The 20790-nt window shown below is 31.1% G+C and overlaps 3 protein-coding genes across 7 annotated transcripts; 2 read left to right on the forward strand and 1 right to left on the reverse strand.

The window, feature by feature from the left end:
• The first annotated feature begins 5149 nt into the window (after positions 1 to 5149).
• LOC108738868 lies at positions 5150 to 10905 on the forward strand. The gene is made up of 3 exons (XM_018472482.2): positions 5150 to 5564; positions 8108 to 8281; positions 9851 to 10905. Exons 1-3 carry the CDS (start codon positions 5513 to 5515, stop codon positions 10069 to 10071), a joined length of 447 nt encoding a protein of 148 aa, XP_018327984.1. The 5' UTR covers positions 5150 to 5512; the 3' UTR covers positions 10072 to 10905.
• A 2241-nt stretch (positions 10906 to 13146) lies between these two features.
• Positions 13147 to 17491, reverse strand: LOC108738866 (mitochondrial carrier protein Rim2). Of its 3 annotated transcripts, XM_025977759.1 has the most exons (5): positions 16834 to 17491; positions 15205 to 15371; positions 15043 to 15150; positions 14328 to 14587; positions 13147 to 13724 (listed from the first exon to the last, which is right to left on the reverse strand). In XM_025977759.1, exons 1-5 carry the CDS (start codon positions 16872 to 16874, stop codon positions 13275 to 13277), a joined length of 1026 nt encoding a protein of 341 aa, XP_025833544.1. In that variant the 5' UTR covers positions 16875 to 17491; the 3' UTR covers positions 13147 to 13274. The 3 variants fall into 3 exon arrangements, with proteins under 3 accessions (XP_025833544.1, XP_025833543.1, XP_025833545.1); XM_025977758.1 differs by having other exon boundaries at positions 15043 to 15371; XM_025977760.1 differs by lacking the exon at positions 16834 to 17491 and adding an exon at positions 15435 to 15611 and having other exon boundaries at positions 15043 to 15371.
• LOC108738864 (2-phosphoxylose phosphatase 1) lies at positions 16026 to 20623 on the forward strand. Of its 3 annotated transcripts, none has more exons than XM_018472472.2 (7): positions 16026 to 16585; positions 17952 to 18355; positions 18409 to 18554; positions 18677 to 19056; positions 19177 to 19380; positions 19480 to 19618; positions 19675 to 20623. In XM_018472472.2, exons 2-7 carry the CDS (start codon positions 18106 to 18108, stop codon positions 20035 to 20037), a joined length of 1482 nt encoding a protein of 493 aa, XP_018327974.1. In that variant the 5' UTR covers positions 16026 to 16585; positions 17952 to 18105; the 3' UTR covers positions 20038 to 20623. The 3 variants fall into 3 exon arrangements, with proteins under 3 accessions (XP_018327974.1, XP_018327972.1, XP_018327973.1); XM_018472470.1 differs by lacking the exon at positions 16026 to 16585 and adding an exon at positions 17691 to 17816; XM_018472471.1 differs by lacking the exon at positions 16026 to 16585 and adding an exon at positions 17788 to 17880.
• Positions 20624 to 20790: the final 167 nt, after the last annotated feature.

A 20790-nucleotide genomic window follows, 5' to 3' on the forward strand; every position in this document is an offset into this window, starting at 1 on the left:
GGGGGGGGTTCAACTTAGCGCTACGGTCTTGTTACGTGGGGGGAGGTGGTCAAAGTATGCGGTAGATAACGATTTTGATTGTAAAAAAATTAAACAAAAATATGTTCAAAGACGAAAAGTGCAATTGCTGTAAAAATTAAATTCTTGCAATAAAAAAACAATGAATGATGCTAAAAAGCGTGAAAAACAAATTAAAACAACAAAAATGAGCAATTTATTGTATAATATTCTAAAATATCTAATTCAACATACTTTAAAGCCAACTATTCAGGGCATTTAAAGTTTATTTTATGTATTTCATAATAAATTATTTCCTGAAATTTTGCAGAACACAGGTCAACATTGCCCCATATCTCTCACACAATTAAATATCATCATATTTGAAGAATGATTCAGAAATAAAATTCCATCTACTTATTTGTTGACCAATTCCATCACGCGATACAGCAAATTGGATAAATACAATTTTGCTGGCGCATTAAATAATTTTGCTTTGTTGAATGTCAATCACCTCACATTTCATTGTTCCAGGGATGAATGTGTCACACATAAACCGTTTTTAATAGGTATTACATCTTGGAATATAGTTAACTTAATATTATCAAGGTATAATTTATAATAATTTTTTTAACAACGAACTGGGTTAATAATAAAATATTTTCGCACCTGGAAAACATGGAAACCGTCAGGGTGAGTGAAAACGGTCACCCGTTTCACCACCCTGACTCACTATTGACTTAAATAATCTGATTCTCAATATGAATCTGAATGCCAATTATTTCTATTTTGGAACGCAAACAATTCGCTATTTTATCAATACAATTTCAAAACGAGCTCTTATCTGAACAACAGATATGGGGTTGATTGTTATCTCCGAACTTTAAGCATAGCCCCCGTACGCGTATACATATTTGCATATTTATATGATCATGATTACGAGCTCAATTGTCAGGGACTTGGACCAACAATAACCGGTTGAGAATGACACAAGATTTAAAGTCCGTCCATTCTTTGTGTAAAATCTGATGGGATAATGTTTGTGTTTACCACTCGTACAGTGGGTTACGAAGCGTCAGCCAGTCAGCTTGACGAGATCACAGGTGTTTTCGTGGAATTGGTGTTACGTCACCAAATCATGACGTATCCGCATGAACAACCATCTCAAAACATTCTTTAAAAACTCCTCGCTCGCCTACGTTTTTCCTCCTTCTCCAAACTCATTACTGTTCCACAATGTGGAATACATGGATGTGTGCCACGAAAAATGTGAGTTTCTCCACATATTCATTTTTGTGTGTGTAGCAGTGTAATCATAACAATGATAATAGACAGAGATACAAAGGTACGAATGTTGTTGAACCGATGTCCCTTTAATTAGTGAGGGTAGTCACGTGTGTGAGCGTAGGTGGCTGCTTTTTGTTGTTAATTGTACAATAAAGTAGTTGCACAGTGATAATACCGTGAGTATAAGTATTGCAAAGTACAGCAGGTCTCGAAAAAGAGAATAATAATAAAATAACATAAAAACAGAAAATATAGACATACGTTCAGGGGTTCATATTTTTGGGACCCTGAAATTGAAGAAATGTATGTTACTGATAAGATTACACACCTTAATCGTTTTTGTTTGACTAACACTTTACAAATAAGTAAACATGTATAATCTCCTAATCTTACTGCTACAAAATCGGGAAAAATATGAGATTTTAACGTCAACGATTATGAATTCAAAAAAAAATATCGGCTATTACTTTTCACAACTTTTAAAGTTAATAATTATTATACCTACACTTGAAGTACTCAATAAAGGTAAAAGAGAAAGTTGGACATCATTCGAAAGTTTTAAAGTTTTTATTGAACTAACTTCAATAATAATTTATCCATCATATTCGTTCATAAAAATTATAATATAACATTCATGACCATTAATAGTGAAGACCCCTTCTTTCATACGCGTTTATTTTCACTCTATTATGCGTACGTACATTTTACCATGCAGTTCATTGATTACAAAGTACAGCCGTGCCGTTTTGAAAACGTTCCTAATTTTATTTTTAGCAAAAATGCGCAGAAGCGAAGTCTGTTATAAACTAGCGAAAACTCGATTGTTTTTGTTCTAAATAATATCTACAGTTATTATCCAAAATTTCCCGTATTCAAAAGTCGTACAACCAGTTGTTATATTTCTAAAAAAAAGTGATGTTTAGTTTGTAATTCTAGAAGAAATTGTTGTGAAGTCGACTACATAAGTGTTTACAAAATAGTATGTATCAAGTACTATATGTATTTGAATCACAAAGTACAATAGGTGCCGTGAACAATAATTTAAATAAAAAACATTTACGTAATAATCATTATTTGTCAAACGCACCCAGGACTAGTTGGCATAGTTTAAAACATTTATTAGGAAAAATGTTTTTGGGTAACTTTTAACAGTTAAACAAGAATCAAAAACTCCGGTCTCCTTAACTTAATGCAATAAAGGAAAATTTTGCTTTTAGATCATGTAGCTAATGTTGGATAATCAAATATTAATGATAAAATTAATTTTCCATATATACCTACTATAAATTACCTTAAGTTAATGAATAAAAAATTTTTTGCTGTTGTCATACCCTCGCCGGGAATCGAACCCGGGTCCTTTTGCTTTTTCGCATCAATACTTTAACCACTATACTGGATTATTTCAATAACCAATCATATATCTCTAAATATGTATATATATTTATATTTTTAGTCCAAAATCGAATGATACAATTAAATTACAATGTTATTTACTAATATTTTAGATATTTTCTTCTTATGCGTTCGTTTAAAAAGTAAAATAAGATTCAAAACCGAGATCAAAATTGTCACCTAAATCCTAATACAACTACAAAGACAGAAAGCAATAACAATGAAAATTTTATGAAATGACTAAAAGCAAAACCAAAATGTTAATAATAAGCACAAAACTATGCACTATCGTTTCTATCAGTAAACATGTATGTACATACATATGTTAGTCACTTCCGTGGTGGAACACCCAATATAATAGTTTTTAAGCTAATGATTATTAGGAGGAGGCCAAGCCTTATTATATCGTGTTAAATACCTCAAAGAAACCGATACATTAATAACTCATACGCGTGTAACTTTTAGATACAATAAAATGATTTAGAAAGTCTTTTGTCTTTCTCCAGAAATATATTCTTTTTTTCTGCGCGAATCAAACATGAATCCTACCGGAATAGAAAACGAATTAATATGAAGGACACGATAGACGTTTGAACAATATTAATAAGTGTAACCATAAAAGCATAGAATGGTATCAAAAAATGAATGAATGCCACAAATTGCGTAGTTTTAACGATTTATATAGTTTGTAACTGTTTGAAAATTTCAGTAAAATTAATCAACTCGCAAAGGTAAAATGCATTATCATCAAATTCCATTGTTGTTTAATGAAATGCAGTTAAATGTACTTTAATATTTGCTATTATTATTATTATTATTACACCTATTATTATTAATTTCAGATAATTTGTTCTTTTTTTATTTTGAAGAGAAATTGACATATTCTAAAACAATTTTCTTTTTGCAGATTTTCTAATAATTTGTGAGTATTGATGAAAGGTTTGGACACAGGAGAAACTACGGTACTTCCCCTGGCGTTCTTCATCTTTCATCATGGATTCTCTAAGATTTTTCCTTTTCCTCTTAGTCTTAGGATGCATGAGTTACCGAGGTAAGTCGTAATATTAACTTGAAATTTCATTTAAATCGTTTGCTGTAGACAATTTTTATTTTTTCAACACTGTAATATGTTGACGAAACGATATTTAATAATAATATAAACATTGTTTTTAGCAAACTGCGTTAATCTTTATTTCTTCACACAAGCTAACAGTGGTGATGACCATTTGATGAACGGTGGTAACCAGTTAATGACAGATTCCTTGATGCCCATAATTTTATCAATAGTAAGTTGTACCTTTTTAATTTTTTTTTGAAGTTAAACTTCTATATAGACGACGGAGTATTACGATTAAAAGCGTTACGGCCGCGAGGCCAACGTCTGTATTGAATGGATATAATGCGCAGTCCCGGTGGCGTGTGCTGTGCTCAGCTGTTGTTTTCTTACCTCTGCTCTCCACGTGGCTGTGCATCAACGGACAAGTGGAAAAACGAATCGCAACAAAATTTTTACTTCGTTGTACCACATGTCCGTTGAAGTTTCACATCTATTATGTATCCCAGTACACATTTCATTTTCCTACGTTTTTCAAATCATTGCAGCAACCAATACAAATGTTTCGCCTTTTGGTTTAAAGATTTTTCAAAGCAGTGTTGGTTATTGTTACAAATAAATTTTATAATTTATCGTATACCTCGGCCATTAAACTTGAATACTAATCTTTATTCAAACAATTCTTGCTGGCGGAATTTATTAGGTTTTCTTCCCTTTTTCAGGCAATTCATGGAATGCTCAACCTATTATTTTTAAGGACTTACTGATACGTAATATTTCGTTTTATGTAAATTGATACTATTGTTTAATAATTTGTAGTAGTAATATATTTATATAATAGATAAAATGTGCTTTGTTATCAGATCTATAATCTTAGTTCAATGAACAATTATGATTTGTAGATTTTGCAAGTACCTATGTACAAATGTTTAAAATGTGATTAGAAATATTTTTGTATTTTAATAAAGTTATATTTATACTGGTTCTAAATTTATTTAAATTCTACATTGAAATAATTGAAATTTTTGACGGGACCATAAATTGGCCATTGACCATTGGTCTGACCCCCCTCTTCTACATTATACTTTAATAAATTAGGAATTCAGAATAACAATACTGAACGCAATTTACGCCACAACAAAGGAATAGTTCTGAGTGTTGTAATTCATACAAATTTCGTCAAAATCATGCGTGGATAACAACTTTGATTTCAATGAAACCACCCCTGTTTTTGGAAATGTCAACTTCACGCATTTCCGCCCCTGTTGGTGCCGTCATGTCGGGGACGGCTGAATCGACCGAGGAGTGGTACCCCCTTCTCAGCAACCTCTTTTCTTTGTGTATTTCATCGTTTCGTATGGGTGCGTATATTTGTGCGCCAAAAAGATCCATGTAGTTTTGACCTGTTCTAGCTCTGGCCTGAAACCTTGGATTTCGCTTTTCACTCGTCGCGTCGCATTCAGAAATCGTTGATCATTATTATTAGTGATACTTATTAAGGTTCCATCCTGTGTCAATATTTAGAAAAATACGTCTAAATATTCCTTTCATCATCTGTTTAATTATCGACGACAGGATTTAATAATTAACGTTAAGTATTTAAAGTGGAGGTGCAATTACTAATTACCTAGGCATCGCGTCGCGTAAAATAGTGTTGTAGTCAGCGGCTTTACTCCTCCTTTTCCGCTTTGTTTTGTGTTGTCGGTTGTGTGAGCTCAGTGTGGTGAAGTCGTGCAGAGATACGTACCAATTGCGTCCACATTTATAAAGTTGGATAAAATAATGGCTAACTTAATGCTTGGAATTGTGTCGTTTTTGCTGGCTCTAAATACCGGTAAATATGAATCTTTATTTTTTTTTGTTGTCGTTCTTAGTTTTTTTGTTCGTTTCCTTGTCATAAGAATTTTGGGAGTCGCGGTTTCTCAAGGACACATCGATTTTCATATATTATTTGAATTACCTAGCTAGTGAGTTGCCTAATCGTAAATGTTTTTCCAAAAATATAGATTACGTGCGCTTGTATGCGATTTTAGTAACAACAAAATTTTACTGAAAATAAAAATTATATCATAACACCTTTGTGGATTCAAATGAGATCATTCTTTAATTTTATTGTTTTAATTATATTTATATAGAGTGGCTTGCGAATAATAAATTTTTGTGTTACTCAAATTAATTTTATTTTGCCTTTATTTCACATTCCTTCCTAAAATGTAGGTCAGTAATCAGTAAATCAATAACCTTTTTTGAGTACTAATACTAAACTAATAATAAGGATTGATAAATGCGTCGAACTTACAATTAGTTACATCAGTAATTTAATGAAATAAAACGAGAAAGTATCCTTTTATGGTCTTTTAAACTTGAAATCGTTCATTATTCCGTTAAATTGCGAAGGTATACACTTATTTGTTTCAAAATAAAATAACAGCACAAAACGTTTAAAATTCTTTTGAATGCGTAGTAACAATAAAAGCAGTTCTTTAAAATTTACATAAAGTACTTATTTTCTATATATATGATAAAATGTACACGTTATTATCTTGACTTTGTTTATGTTAAAAATGTTGCTAATGATTTGTTTATCGTATTACAATTGTTAAAAAAAGCTTTTTCATGTAGTGCATTAATCCAATTAATTATTATAAAAAATTTTTAATGGTAGAAGATAATGCTTGTTGAAATTTGTGCATAATTTGATAAATCATTAAAGCTGATGTTTCAAGAATAACCAACTGATATTATGAATCATCCAGTCTGGTGAAACACTATTAAGTATAATAGTTATTAATAAAAATTCTTGAAATGAAACACTTATTACTAAAAATTCGTGAAACTTGAGTTATTTATTTAACAAATTTTATCTTCGTTGTTAGCAAAAATGGATAAAAAACCTATCCTAGTTCCTTTTTAGATGTAGATATTTTAACGCTCGTTAAAGTGCTGCTATTAAATTTATTAGATAAGTAATCTCATTATAACTAATTGTAAACTTAAATTCTCTTAAATGGATACACTTAATCTGCCGATATTATTATAATAAAAATGTAAAAAGGACGTGTTCTTACAGATAAATTAATTACCTACTTATCGTTAAAACTAATAAATCTGACAATAAACTTTTGAATGTTATGCTTTTTAATTAATATATTATCAAGTTTGCCGTAAACAGATTTCGAAATATTTTCCAAATTACTAAGACTTAGGTGGCATATTCAAACAATATGTATAGGTACTAATGTAGTAAGTGGAAAAATCATTGCAAACACCTGTACGACCTCTAGAAACCACTTGTAATAGACTGTTACGTCAAACGTTAGTCCATTAAAAGGAAAGTGCACAAGTATTGTATTACATGCTGCTTTGCAATCTAATGTATATGTATATTATATTAATCATATGGATTAATTTCTTATCAATTTTTATTAATTTAAAGGTTTCTAATGCTGGATTAACAGGGACGTAGCCGGTATTAATTCTGTTACGTATTTTTTATAAAAATTGAAAATTGTGCGTTATTTAGTAACTACTTTTATGGTATATCTTTTTTTAGGGTTCCGTACGTCAGAATGAAAAACGGAACCCTTATGGGATCACTCTGTCTGTCCGTCTGTCACAGCCAATTTACTCCAAATCTACTTGACCTGATTGAGTTAAAATTTAGTACACATATGAATTTTTGACACCTAAACCTGGACGCATAACGTAAATAAATTAATTTTGATCATGGGAGTCATTTTTGGGGAACCAATAGACAATTAAAAAAAAGTTTTGCAAACTGTACCGTGTTACATATCAAATAGAAGGGTTTGTTGTAAGGGTCTCAAATATAATTTTTTTAAATTTTAAAATAAATAGTTTTAAAGTTATTTAAGAAAAAGATGAAAATTGACTATTTCCTCCACCCTCTTATCTCCGAAACTACTGAACCTAAAAATTAAAAAAAAAAAAAACAAAAAATTGTTCTATACTGTAGAGCTTCGAAAAATACTTGTAAAATATCTAGATGCTGTAATCCGAACATTTTTTTTCAACTACAATGTTAAGTTGATTCTCAGGTTAGGGTTCTGTACATCCCAATGAAAATCGGAATCCTAATAGGATCACTCGTGTGTCTGTTTGTCTGCCTTTTTTTTTGTAAAGAAAAAGAGCCCCAAAAAGACTTATGCATTGAGCCTTGTATGTCCAAAGTCTGCCATTTAATATTCAGGGTAGGTCAGCACAACATGGGTCAGAACTTTCATTGCATGACCCATCTGGGCGCACCCATAGCTACGTCCCTATGGATTGAGTACCTACATTGAATTTTAGCATTACTTTAGACGTTTATAAAATTAGTTGCCTCATTCTAATTTTATTATGCATTTTCTATTTCAGCCCTGGCAATCACGTGTTACTCATGTGATTCAAGTAAGGGAGGCAATTGTAATTGGGGCTTTTTGTCATTTACGTACAGCACTGTTGATTGTAATGCCAAAGATGAGAATGGTGGCTTTTTGTCCGCCATAGGTTCAGTTATACCACAGAAATGCTACAAACTTGTTGGTGTTGGTAAGTATGTTTTTTATTATTTAGTTCGGTTCTTCCCCTATTTTTAATTTTAAAGCCTTAAGGGAGTTTTCTCTGTGGAGAACAACAGAAGTATTTCAGTTAGACTTGTAATATTTAAGGATACATTTTTATTTTAAAAAAATCTGGGAATTTGGATATACTGATAATAATAGTTTAAATAGATTTAATTAGCATGTAGGTATCTACCTTTTAAGAGAATTGTAAAAATTTTGAGACGCGATAAGCAGATAAATGTACAATCTTATGTCCATAAAAACTTTAAATATATAAGTAACTATTTGTACATTTAATTTCGATTGTATGTTTTACACAGTGGGGCTAAACAGCTAGACATAACTAAATTATGGGTGAAACGTTGTATACTGTCTTAGAAAATAGGAAATTATTTAAAACTCTGTTTCAGCAGATACACAAATCTAGTTTTCTTTTTACCATTGTTGTGCAAAGTGATGATTCAGTTTTTAATTTTTTTCATTCCATTCACTTATTCAAGGCTATCATCAAGTTTGCATAAGTACATTAGAAACCATTATTAACTATTATATTATCATGTTACATCTTTTATATGTATATATTTTTTATATCATATGATTATATCTACAATTATTTGCAATCCAATTATGTGCTTATTTGATGTTTTTTTTTTATGGATAATTATGTGGAATATAGACGGATAAAAGAATTACTTTCTGATTTTGGACAATTTTATTCAAAAATATAAAAACTGACTTAGAACTACTAATAATTTAAATATGTTTAAACACCTACTTCAACATTTTGTCAATGGGTATGTACAAGCTTAAACTAAAAAATTAATAGGGATATGTAGCCTATAGCTATATATCGATGGTGGTCCCCTTTTGAAATGAACCCCTAAGTATGAAAAATTAGGGAACGATTCCTAGTTTTCACTTTTTATTTTAATGTTTGTACCTGTAGGCAAAGTAGTGAAAGTTGGCTTTTATTCACACATTTTAATTGTATTACTGATGACAAATCGACCTATAGGTAGGTATCATCTTGGGCAAATATAGTTTTTGATACATTTTTGTGGAAAATATGTTATTCTAACTAGTTCTTCTCCCCTATCGGTCACTGTGAGCTCGAAACTGTTACCACCATTGCTTCGAGTGGTCGAAATTCACTTTTGTGAATAATACTATGACGTAGTGTCGGCCATCATTCTTTTCTAATTGTTGCTGTTGTCGGCCATCATTCTTTTCTAATTGTTGCTGTTGTCGGCCATCATTCTTTTTCAATTGTTGTTCAATAGATGTAATCAATGATTAAAATTTAAAGAAATTGTTTGTAAATAGGTGTGCAACACATCGTACACTTCAGCATAAGAAATTGCTGATACTAACTTTCATTTACGTAATACTACTTTGCCCTGTGCTGACAGCACTCATAATTTATTTTATATATAATATTAATGATAAGCAACCCAATATATATCACGTACATCCATGTTTCATAGATTACATATTGAATGTTGTATGTAGAGTTTTTCTTCTGACAGAAAAATAATTTTTCTTCGTTAAATTTCAGATAAACAAAATAACGAGTATGTCTCACGTGGATGTGTTACATCAACTGGTCCCATTGACTCATGTCAATATCTTGCCGAGGTGGCCAATTTCTTAAAGCCAGGAGATTTACAATCACTGCAATGTTCAAGTTGTAACACTGACAAGTGTAATTCCGCATCTAAATTTGCAAGTGCCACAATTGCAGCTGTATTATTTGCCTCTTTCGTTTTTCTTTTTTAAAAAACAAAATAAACATTATGTTGTGCCATTTACCTCAGCATAAAAGAACTGCGTTATTATTTTTAATTAGAATACTTTACTGTTTCATTACCTATTTAATAGAACGATGAAATACTTATGTCTTTAGACACTTTTTGTGTTTTGATACTTTAATAAGAATTCTCACTTTTTATGGAAAACATTTTGATAATATTTTTACTAAAAAACGTTTTTTATTTCCAATAAGAAACGTCACATGTGTGATTGTTATATAAATATTTTATAAACTTAACAGAAACTTCCATTTTTTACACAGCTAGTTTCTCAACAGATAATTCGCTCATATAAGGGCATCTCTCATTATTAGTTCCTCATAGTATATTGAAAGATAAAATGTATAGGCTCATTCATTGTTTGCTTCCATTTATTATAACTATTACTCTTTTTAAATTATTTATGGCATGTTTGTACTATTTATTGTTGGCTTTCGAAAACTTTATACTTAAGTATATTATACATGTGAATAAATATACCTATTTTCGTAAAGTACTTTTATTATTAATTAAAATAAATGTATAAACATTCCAGGAAATATTTTTAGATTGATTTAGACATATGTAGACACTGCTTCATACCAAAAATAATAATTACCTCAATGTAATCTTGGAATGTGTAGGTATGTAGTAAACCAAATTGTAATCGAAAAGTCGTATATTGTTAATGTATATTCGTAAAATCTATTTACTCATCAACTTAAAATATAAAACTCCACCATTTTAATGTACAATAAAAATACAATTTATCATGTACCTAGCAATGAAAGCTTTCAATAAATTTTGTTTAAATGTGCTAAAATCGTGTTTTTATTTTCAATTTATTCATCTTTTTTAATAATCGATTGGTAATTTGGTAATGTTTGACATAATGAATGCACTTACTCTTACGCTGCCTGGCATGATGCTGAGAATCAACAGTCAAAAGCACAAAACACTTGAACTTATAGTTTCATATACACATTTTTAATTAGAATTACTTGTAATATTATTTGCCACAAAATCACTGTAATTTTAAACACTTTACATAATTATTTAACACAAATTGTTCTTTTCAATCCGACAACGACACTACATGCAACGCGTACCTTTCAAACTGTTTTTAAACTGTTGACAGAAACATGAGCGGGGAGTTTAAATATTAGAAATCTTATTGGTCGAAAGAATCTCGCGGGAACCGATAAGATTTAAATTCAATTTTTAAAATCTGAAAAACAGGACAATTAAAACAAATGATTAAAAGTAAAAACAATAAAAGCACAATTGATTACAGTAAAAGACAATATCGAATAAAGAAACATTTGCGTTTTTTGTTTAAACAAAAATAAGATCCACAACGAAAACAAAACGTTTAAGTTAAAAAACAGTCTATTAATAATAATTAATCAAAATGACCATTTCGGCACACAGTGGCTTCTTCAAATGGGTTATTTACAAATATCAATTAGCCTATTAATGTGTTTAACTTATTTATCTCTTAACATTTAATAAACTTAAGTTTGTATTAAATGTTTCGCCTCAATTGAATTAATGGTCTCATTTTCGTAGATCTTTGGTGTTCTTCTCTTTAAAACATCTGCCTAATTGGCTCTATATAGGTAGTTTTTAATATATGTGGTACTAAGTTTCTATAAAATGAAATTAAATTTTGATTTAATGCATATATTAATAGAAATATTTCCTAAACAAGAGAATTTATTTGAGATGGGGTAAAACAAAAGAGAAAACTAATAAAAAACATGTTTTAAAAACGTTTCATTTATTAAATATTTGTATATATTTACAGTTCACGAAAAATTGATAATCAAGATTAACAACATCCTAAATATAAAGCTAGAAATATGTTTTCTAACGATCAGTTTTTAAAACTAATCTAACATGAAAACAACTCTCAATAACTTGTAAGTATTTAAAAAATACACAAGATCAGTCGTTAACTTTCAGCGCTTTACAACTTGTGCTCAATGCAACTGACTTTTTAATGAAATTCAGAAGAAAGACAAACCGGAATGTGCGCCAAATTAATGATAGATTATTGACACATCTATATAAATAATTACAAAACATAATCATTCCTTTAAGAAACTAACTCCTCTTTCTGTTATAGTGTTTGTAAATTCATAGCAAAGAGAAAAAAAACATTTTACAAAAAATTGAACATCACCACTATTGTAAAACAATTTTGTGCTATGAGAATCAGTTAATAGCAGCCTTTGTTTCAATACAAACAAAAAATAACAAAAAACAAACGAAAATTGTTTTTTTTAATGGTTATAGAATAATTTTCACACCAAATCTCAACTAGCAGTATGTAGAGTTTTTCTTCTGACAGAAAAATAATTTTTCTTCGTTAAATTTCAGATAAACAAAATAACGAGTATGTCTCACGTGGATGTGTTACATCAACTGGTCCCATTGACTCATGTCAATATCTTGCCGAGGTGGCCAATTTCTTAAAGCCAGGAGATTTACAATCACTGCAATGTTCAAGTTGTAACACTGACAAGTGTAATTCCGCATCTAAATTTGCAAGTGCCACAATTGCAGCTGTATTATTTGCCTCTTTCGTTTTTCTTTTTTAAAAAACAAAATAAACATTATGTTGTGCCATTTACCTCAGCATAAAAGAACTGCGTTATTATTTTTAATTAGAATACTTTACTGTTTCATTACCTATTTAATAGAACGATGAAATACTTATGTCTTTAGACACTTTTTGTGTTTTGATACTTTAATAAGAATTCTCACTTTTTATGGAAAACATTTTGATAATATTTTTACTAAAAAACGTTTTTTATTTCCAATAAGAAACGTCACATGTGTGATTGTTATATAAATATTTTATAAACTTAACAGAAACTTCCATTTTTTACACAGCTAGTTTCTCAACAGATAATTCGCTCATATAAGGGCATCTCTCATTATTAGTTCCTCATAGTATATTGAAAGATAAAATGTATAGGCTCATTCATTGTTTGCTTCCATTTATTATAACTATTACTCTTTTTAAATTATTTATGGCATGTTTGTACTATTNATAAATCCCCTTTCGCATAGCCTGCTACTTTCTTTCTGACACCTTTCGTCGTATCATTCAGTATAAAAGTCGTTCTTTGGTTGAAGCACGAGCTTTACAACAACAAAAAAAGAAAACATTGAATGGCCATATTCTTATGTATGTTTATCGTAATATTCGCTGTTAAATTTAATAGATAAAATATAAACGACTGCTTCGTATGTGGCCATCATAATGGCCGTGTTCGGTATTTGACGAAGAAGTTGAATTCCTAAGCCTCTATAGACTCCCCGAATTCCTTCCTCTTTAGCTACCAACCCCAACGTCTGCCAAAAGCCGGTATATCGGTTACCCTCTTCCCGAAGTCTAGTTCGCGCCACTTCGTGCGGATACGCAATACAAGATGCTATCGTTTTCGACATACCACCGGCTATCATAAACTCTACAAAGTCTCTCCAACTTTTTGTCTCTTTATATTTTTGAGGGTTGTTCAGGCGATATTCGACCAATCTGGCTTTTACAGCTTCGTAAATAACGAAATGTACTATCGTTTCCGAAATGCCCATATACGACGCCGTTATGCCCTTATAAAATCCCAGTATTCCCTACAATTAATATTCTTTTTGAATAAAAAAAAATCCCAAGACAGATTAATTATACAGAAAAAGTATATTAGGGTTAATTGTTAATGTAAAAGCCCAAACACAAAAAGAAAGTGCTAACAGCTTTAATTATTGCTACCAAGAAGATTAGAGATAGGAGTAGAGTCTACATCGGATGCTTAATGTTATGCTAGGCAGATCGCTGCGCAGCAAGGCAGTGCGCATCCGGTGTGAAGTTAGGCAAAAATACTTTAGTTGCGTTCCTTTTACACGCCAAGTGAGAATATCACACCAAATACTCCTTGATCTAACCTAAGTGGCGCTTTTTGCAGGTGATCATAAATCAAATTTATGTGCGATGAACTGCTAAATGTATTCGAGGACGATTCAACAGCTTTACCAAAGGGTACAGACACACAATATCCTATTTCTTTCTATCCTTTACTGGTCATAATATTTTTCAATCATTTCTGCTATCTCTAGTCTTCTCTATTATTATTTAAAACACTGAACAAAGTTCAGTACTCAAACAAACAAATAGGTAAATAAACAAAGTGGTTCATTCTAATGTTCGTTGTCTTCAACAGTAATAAACAATTTTCTTACCGATTTAGTATAGATTCTACGGACGCACTCTTTTACGGTCATTTGGCCATTTTTATTCAGATCCAGTTGAAGTCTTGTCTTCACAAACCAAATGGGATTCGTCAATGAAGAAGACATAAATCCAGCGCAAAACGCTGAAAAGATGTGCACCACGGGTGTGTCTGGGGGCAAGACATTGTTCCATAACTGTTTCGCCTTGCTGTACGTACAAAAATATATGGCTCTGGATGGGGCAACCCCGACTAGATTAGGACCCAAGCCTAGTAAAGTAAAAAACCTCTTGATTACACATCGTATAATTTAATCGCATACTTATGTGACAATGTTTTGGGTTCTTTGGCCACTTGGCTCAATTTTTTGGCTGACGTCCGGCTTTACCTTGGTTTGGTTGAGTCTAAACACATCGAATGAGGCAGTTTATTTAAAGTTTTTTTATTTACGACGCTCTAAATCGACGTAAACTCCTGATAAAATAATTAAATTGTATAGTTCTTCAATTTTGACCATCAGTCATGAGAACTGGTATTTTTAAAAGGATTAAAGCTTAATAAATTCAACGTTTTCGTACCTTATAGTAATTTTCAGAAAGAGATAGGGATAAAAGTTGCATTTACGAAAATATTGGTTACAACTTATCAACCCTTCAAGGTGAGGGTGAACGATTCATGACGCAACAAAGCAAAATAAAGAACGTATTAATTAGAAGGTATCTTACCTTTAAAAAGGGCCATGGGTCCTTCGTGGGTGATGATGTACCTGAGACACTGGACAAGACTCATGGTGGGTGGGGGACTTGAGGGTCCTGGACGCGTGGGACCATAACCTGAAAGAGCTACAACTTGAGGCCTGAGGACGCAGCTAGAGGTCCATAACCTACGCCTCTGATTATCGGTATTCAGGGTACGGCAGGTGGTACTTTGCTGCAAAGGGTCCTGGGCGATAAGGGGAAGTTGGTGCATGTCAAAGCCATGGCGCGAAGATTGCAACCTCGTCTTCACCACCTCCAAAGGACACGTTACAATTGCTCCAACAGTTCCAGCAACACTTGAATTAAATTTAATAAAAATATGATAGGTTTTAATAATTAGGATCTAACTATTAAATTACCTTGGCAAAATCTTAATTTTTTAATTCCCAACTGCACAATAATTAGGTATTTTAGCACAATACAAATAGGTACGTACTTAGTAAGCTGTTCAAGTATTATATTACCTATCTTTTTTCAAAACTTTTGACTCCCCTTCCCTTCGCTGTAAAGGTCTTATTTACCCCCCCCCTAAACGTAAATTTACATAACGAGCTGTTTGACGCCCCCTTCCCTAACTATAACGCACCAAAGCATTGTACAAGACCCCTCCCGCTAAACTACATTATGTAATATTTAGATTGCCCCTAATCAACAATCCTAATGCACACTAAACATTATCGTAGTTCATATTATATTATTACATGCTGCTTTGCAATCTAATGTATATGTATATTATATTAATCATATGGATTAATTTCTTATCAATTTTTATTAATTTAAAGGTTTCNAGGTACATGGTTTAAGTAGATAGGTATTGTAATGTATTTGTGATTGATAACATTATAATAATATGAAAATGGCATAATTTAAGACGTATAGTAATAAAATTTATCGCATTTCCTACAGTTGTGTTTAAATAGTCTATTTTATGATAAAAAATAATCTTCAATTTACATTATTTTGAGAAGGAATGTAGGTAATGTTTGTTGATTTTGAGCACATAATAAGTTGATAAGACCTCGTAGGTATAACGTGTTTCTCGTAGCAGCCAATTATTTAAGTTTGCTAAATTTAAACCATCAAAAATAATGATGAAAACTTGACCGACTCAACATGATCTTTACAAGAAAAGTCTTAGACGAGTCTTTTTGGATGTTTCTATCTAAATAGTAATAAAGTAATTACGACAACAATTTACTTAACTTATTAATAACAAACGTAAATCCAACTTCACCTTGACCTTGCCTTGTTGAATTTCTGAACTAATCATTATTAATCAAGTTATCATAAAAACGTTGAGTAGGTAGGTACGTTTTATTTATGAATTAAAAAAATATATCAACAAATACAAATAACAAAAAAGTCCAGAGATATTAATTAATGTAAGTGGGGGGAGGGGGTTTAACTGGTTAAAAATCATCTGCAATTATTAAACTTATTGTTAGTGACACATAAACAAATAATACTCCTGTTTACAAAAGTAAAGTGCATGATGTAAGTAGGCACATAGGTAAGTAAAATAAATGATAATATAACATAAATTTAGTGACCTTTATCTAGGACTAGTTTTATTATTTCCTACTAAAAAGGTGGCATAAGTTATTCGAAATGTATAACATACATACATTTTTTGAATATCTGTTTGTTATTATTTATTAACGTAAATTACAGCTGGCTATTTATTAGTTATTACATAATTTTTTGAAATTACGTAGAATGCTGTGTATTGCAAGGTTAAGTTAGTATAATCTCACTTACCCTCCTGCAAAAAGATGAATAAATCCATCTGTCTGGGACATCACATCGGGGAAACGTTATTTTTATTTATTTATACCACTTTCCACTTTATTTAGTAACAGTTACGCACATTTGAAGTCAAGAATATTAATAACTGACTGGCATGTTTGAAAAACGCCGGAACATTTTTGCTCTTCTTTTTAAATTCCCTTTACATTATTTCATTATATTTATTTTAGTAAAGAACAACAAACACATTTTAAAAAACCACCCCAAAAAAACGGAACAAGGTTGCACTCTAATATCGGCAACAATACACCTCTTCCTTCCTTAGCTATTGCAGTCAAGATGGTCGATATTCCCTTGTCTTTACCCCACCCTCTATGCACCATGCAATGATCACGTGTTGTTTGTTGTTATTTACCCGGTATATTTGGTATTTTATGATAAAATTATACTTTTTTATAACGAAAATTTTAATATACTAGAAAATGATGTTTACGCGCTTATACAACTACTGAAATTGTAAACAGCTGCCACAGTGTATAGGAATTATTCGAAAACTGTCAAAGCCGCTAGTACTTGTAAAGTTTCTATTTATAGTTGAAGGTCTAAAACTCTAAAATAACAAATTATAGGTTTTATCACTGTGTAAACAAAGTAATATTAAATTTTGACCAAAATAGCGGTTCCACATGGTTATAATTTTATTCCAAACACATGAAATTTACGGATAACACAACTAGTGTAGATACAGCACATACTCAACAAAAGTTTCGCTATAATTTGCAAATTTGCGTTACAAAACAGAAAACAATTTTAAAAAGCAACTGCGTATTAGAAAGCGAGTTTGCGCATTAATTATTTATATTAACACTGTTATCATTCACTATGTAACCATTTTAACCCATCTTCATTATATATCTGTTTGTTAAAAAAGTTTGATGTTTATTGTTATGTAGTTTATATCTATCTGCGCTTCTGGTGGTACTGAATTGTAATTGGTAAATATGAATGAAAACAAGTTTATTTTTAGAATAGAACCGGATTTCCATCGGTTGTAGTAATGTAATAAATTATTTCCTTGTTTTATGAGTATATTGTTTGCTTAATGCTTGATTTATATTTTAAATTTATAGGTTAGGTTTGGTGTTTAAAAGAAAGTGTTGTGAAAATCTAAACATGAAGAATTATTAGAAACCAAATGATTCTAAAGAAATTATTATCTCTAACGATGGACAGTTTGCAAAGAATCCTATAAATTATACTATTAAATGAACGGGTGTTATATAAATGGAAAAAAGTATGACAATAGATATATTACGAGGAAAAACACAAAATAAAGCCCTTCACTGTTACATTATTTTGAGCATTTGGATATTAGTGCTGATTGCCGGAGTTTACAAGTTCTTAGAACCGCAGCCCAGAGGTTCTATTCCGACAGTTGTAACAGAATTGTTTCAGAATCTAGCAATAGATGTACGAACAAAGAAAATATTTAAGATCTGCAATTTTCCTGAAGATATTTATTTTGGTGATGAAGGTAAGCAAGTAATGATCTTGTAATTTTTAATTTTAAAATATTGTTGTATCAAGGAACCCTTAATTCAAAGCAGTGGAACTTGAGAGGGTTAATTATACTTACTAGACATGGTGATAGGGGACCCTTACAGCATGTTAGGAACATAACATATATTAATTGTGGCAAGAAGACTAATACTGAGTTATTAAAAGGATATCAGGTACTAATTATTCCATACAATTTTTTTAGGTTTAATGCTTGATTATTTGTCCAAATTGGAAGATTAACCTACACTATTTTTTGCAGTTCTTTTGTAAAAAAGTGAAATGATTTGTTTTGCAGGAGTACATGAAAAATTTATCTTCCATAAGCAGAGTGTCCTGGATAGGCCCAGGCCCATTTCATGGATTTCCCTTGTTACCAACTCATTACAGGCAATGTCAGCTGGGTCAGTTGTCAATGCAAGGTGTAGCACAGCTTTTGAAAGTAGGTCAAATATTGAGGCAGAGCTATCTGAGCATTTGGCCCAAACTAACAAATCTAACTCCTGCAGAGGTGTTGGTTTATAGCACACGATACAGAAGAACCTTTCAGTCTGCACTTGCACTGCTTTATGGTCTCATATCAACAGAAACACTAAATAAAGTCAATATTTTCGAAAGTCATTCCATAAGCTTCTGTTTTAGAGAATGTGGCTGCCCAATGGCAGATAAATACTTTAGGTACTCATTTTTGCTCTTCATCATCTGTATTTATTAACTAACCTTGTTATTTATTGGTAATTTTGCAGTTTTAGTCACAATCAAAAATATCTAATTTTGTTTTGTTGTTTACACTTTCAGAAAAGTCAAAAATTATTTGAATCAGCAGTTAATTTCTCACCCAGCGGTTTCTGTATTAACAGACACTACAAGTCAGCTCATATTTCCTCCAGGTATTGAAAGGGGTCCTTTAAAACGAAATCCATTTGCTGTGAAAGACGCTTTATTAACATATATATGCCACGGAAGTGGTTTGCCCTGTGATAATTCAGCAGCCTGTGTAAAGTAAGTTTTATCCTATTTTTATGTGTCTTAAAAAAATAGTCCTTTTGTTGAGTACATGAATACCAAACAAGATAACATTTTCCTATTTATTTTATTTAGAAGACACAATGTTGCTGGAATTTTTTCTTACACAGAGTGGGTTATTCATCAAAAATGGGGTTACTCAGACTGGAAACGTTTTTGTCTTTTAAAAGCTTATGGATTGATACGAAACATCGTTTCACATATGTTGCACATGGTATGTAACTTTTATTGAAAGAAAAACTGTTATATTTTATTGTTTTTTCTTGTAAGGTTTCAAATACGGGTCCATACTTGGTCCTTTACTCCGGCCACGATCACACTTTAGAAGAACTATCAACAGCCCTCGGACTTAAAAGTGATCCCCTTCTCTTGCGATATGGTGCCAGGATTATATTCGAAGTTTATCACGATAATCGGGAACCTCAGAGTGTGCTGAAAGACGTCTACTTCAGGGTCCTGGCCAACGGTAAAGACGTGACCAGTCAGGTAGATTTTTGTAAAAATATCGTTAACGTAGAAAAACGGTCGTCCTTGTGTAAAATTGAAGATATTGTACGATACATACATGAGGACTACTTTTCGAGCTTTAACGCAACTAATTATAAAGATGCGTGTGTTGCGAAACACTTTTAACAGTCCCCATATCAGCAACCCCTATTTTAAACGTCGCAGTTTCCTAATTAATTTGTATCAGCTTTCAAAAACAGTTAAAAGGAATAAATATAATAGAGTAGACAATCACATTTTATGAACAAATGATAAGGATGTAGTAATACTTAAAACTTTTTGTGTACTTTGCGGGAATTTTCCACGTTTTTTATATTTTTTTTACGTACGTTAGTGTTGTGATTTTTAAATCATATTCCTTTCTTATCAGTATTTTTATTTAAGACTTAAGACATTCACAAATTAAGTAAATAATACAAATTTGACTTTCAATAGCTGTGATTTATATAAATTTAATTTTATTGCAATAGACGAAAATGAAGAACAGAATTAGAAACTTTTGAATGCTTTTTAATTTTTTTTTTGGGTCTCAACTAATAAAGCATAAAACTAATCAGTGATGTTATTACTAATAAATGTCAAGTTTTAAAGGCTTTATGTTATAGACTGCTGTATTACTGTGACTTAGGTAGCTTTTGTTAACTTTTTGCTATTGTCTGTTAAATTATGTAATATCAGTTAGTCCAAAGTTTATTAAAGCTTCTCAAGTTTATTACTTTGCTGTTTTTTTTTTGAAACTTCAACTCCGTTTGCTTTTCTTTTGCGTCTAGAATTATCATTTCATTTATCGTTTTTATGATAAAGCATATTTATCTAAAAACAGTAATAACAGATAAAATTATTATTTATTTACCAACAATTTTTATGATAAACTTTGGC

The sequence above is a fragment of the Agrilus planipennis genome, unplaced genomic scaffold (assembly GCF_000699045.2).
Source record: "Agrilus planipennis isolate EAB-ADULT unplaced genomic scaffold, Apla_2.0 scaffold213, whole genome shotgun sequence".
Lineage (NCBI taxonomy): Eukaryota > Metazoa > Arthropoda > Insecta > Coleoptera > Buprestidae > Agrilus > Agrilus planipennis.

Bases quoted from the DNA above. Each gene is read 5' to 3' on its own strand.
- LOC108738864 (XM_018472472.2), top strand. From the start codon at position 18,106: ATGGAAAAAAGTATGACAATAGATATATTACGAGGAAAAACACAAAAT. The intron at 18,356-18,408 runs GTAAGCAAGTAA...TGTTGTATCAAG, and splicing joins TATTTATTTTGGTGATGAAG to GAACCCTTAATTCAAAGCAG. The intron at 19,057-19,176 runs GTACTCATTTTT...TTACACTTTCAG, and splicing joins ATGGCAGATAAATACTTTAG to AAAAGTCAAAAATTATTTGA.
- LOC108738866 (XM_025977758.1), bottom strand. From the start codon at position 16,874: ATGTCCCAGACAGATGGATTTATTCATCTTTTTGCAGGAGG. The intron at 15,372-16,833 runs GTAAGTGAGATT...ATTTAATTCAAG, and splicing joins ATTCATCTTTTTGCAGGAGG to TGTTGCTGGAACTGTTGGAG. The intron at 14,588-15,042 runs GTAAGATACCTT...TTACTTTACTAG, and splicing joins ACCCATGGCCCTTTTTAAAG to GCTTGGGTCCTAATCTAGTC.
- LOC108738868 (XM_018472482.2), top strand. From the start codon at position 5,513: ATGGCTAACTTAATGCTTGGAATTGTGTCGTTTTTGCTGGCTCTAAAT. The intron at 5,565-8,107 runs GTAAATATGAAT...TTTCTATTTCAG, and splicing joins TTTGCTGGCTCTAAATACCG to CCCTGGCAATCACGTGTTAC. The intron at 8,282-9,850 runs GTAAGTATGTTT...GTTAAATTTCAG, and splicing joins CTACAAACTTGTTGGTGTTG to ATAAACAAAATAACGAGTAT.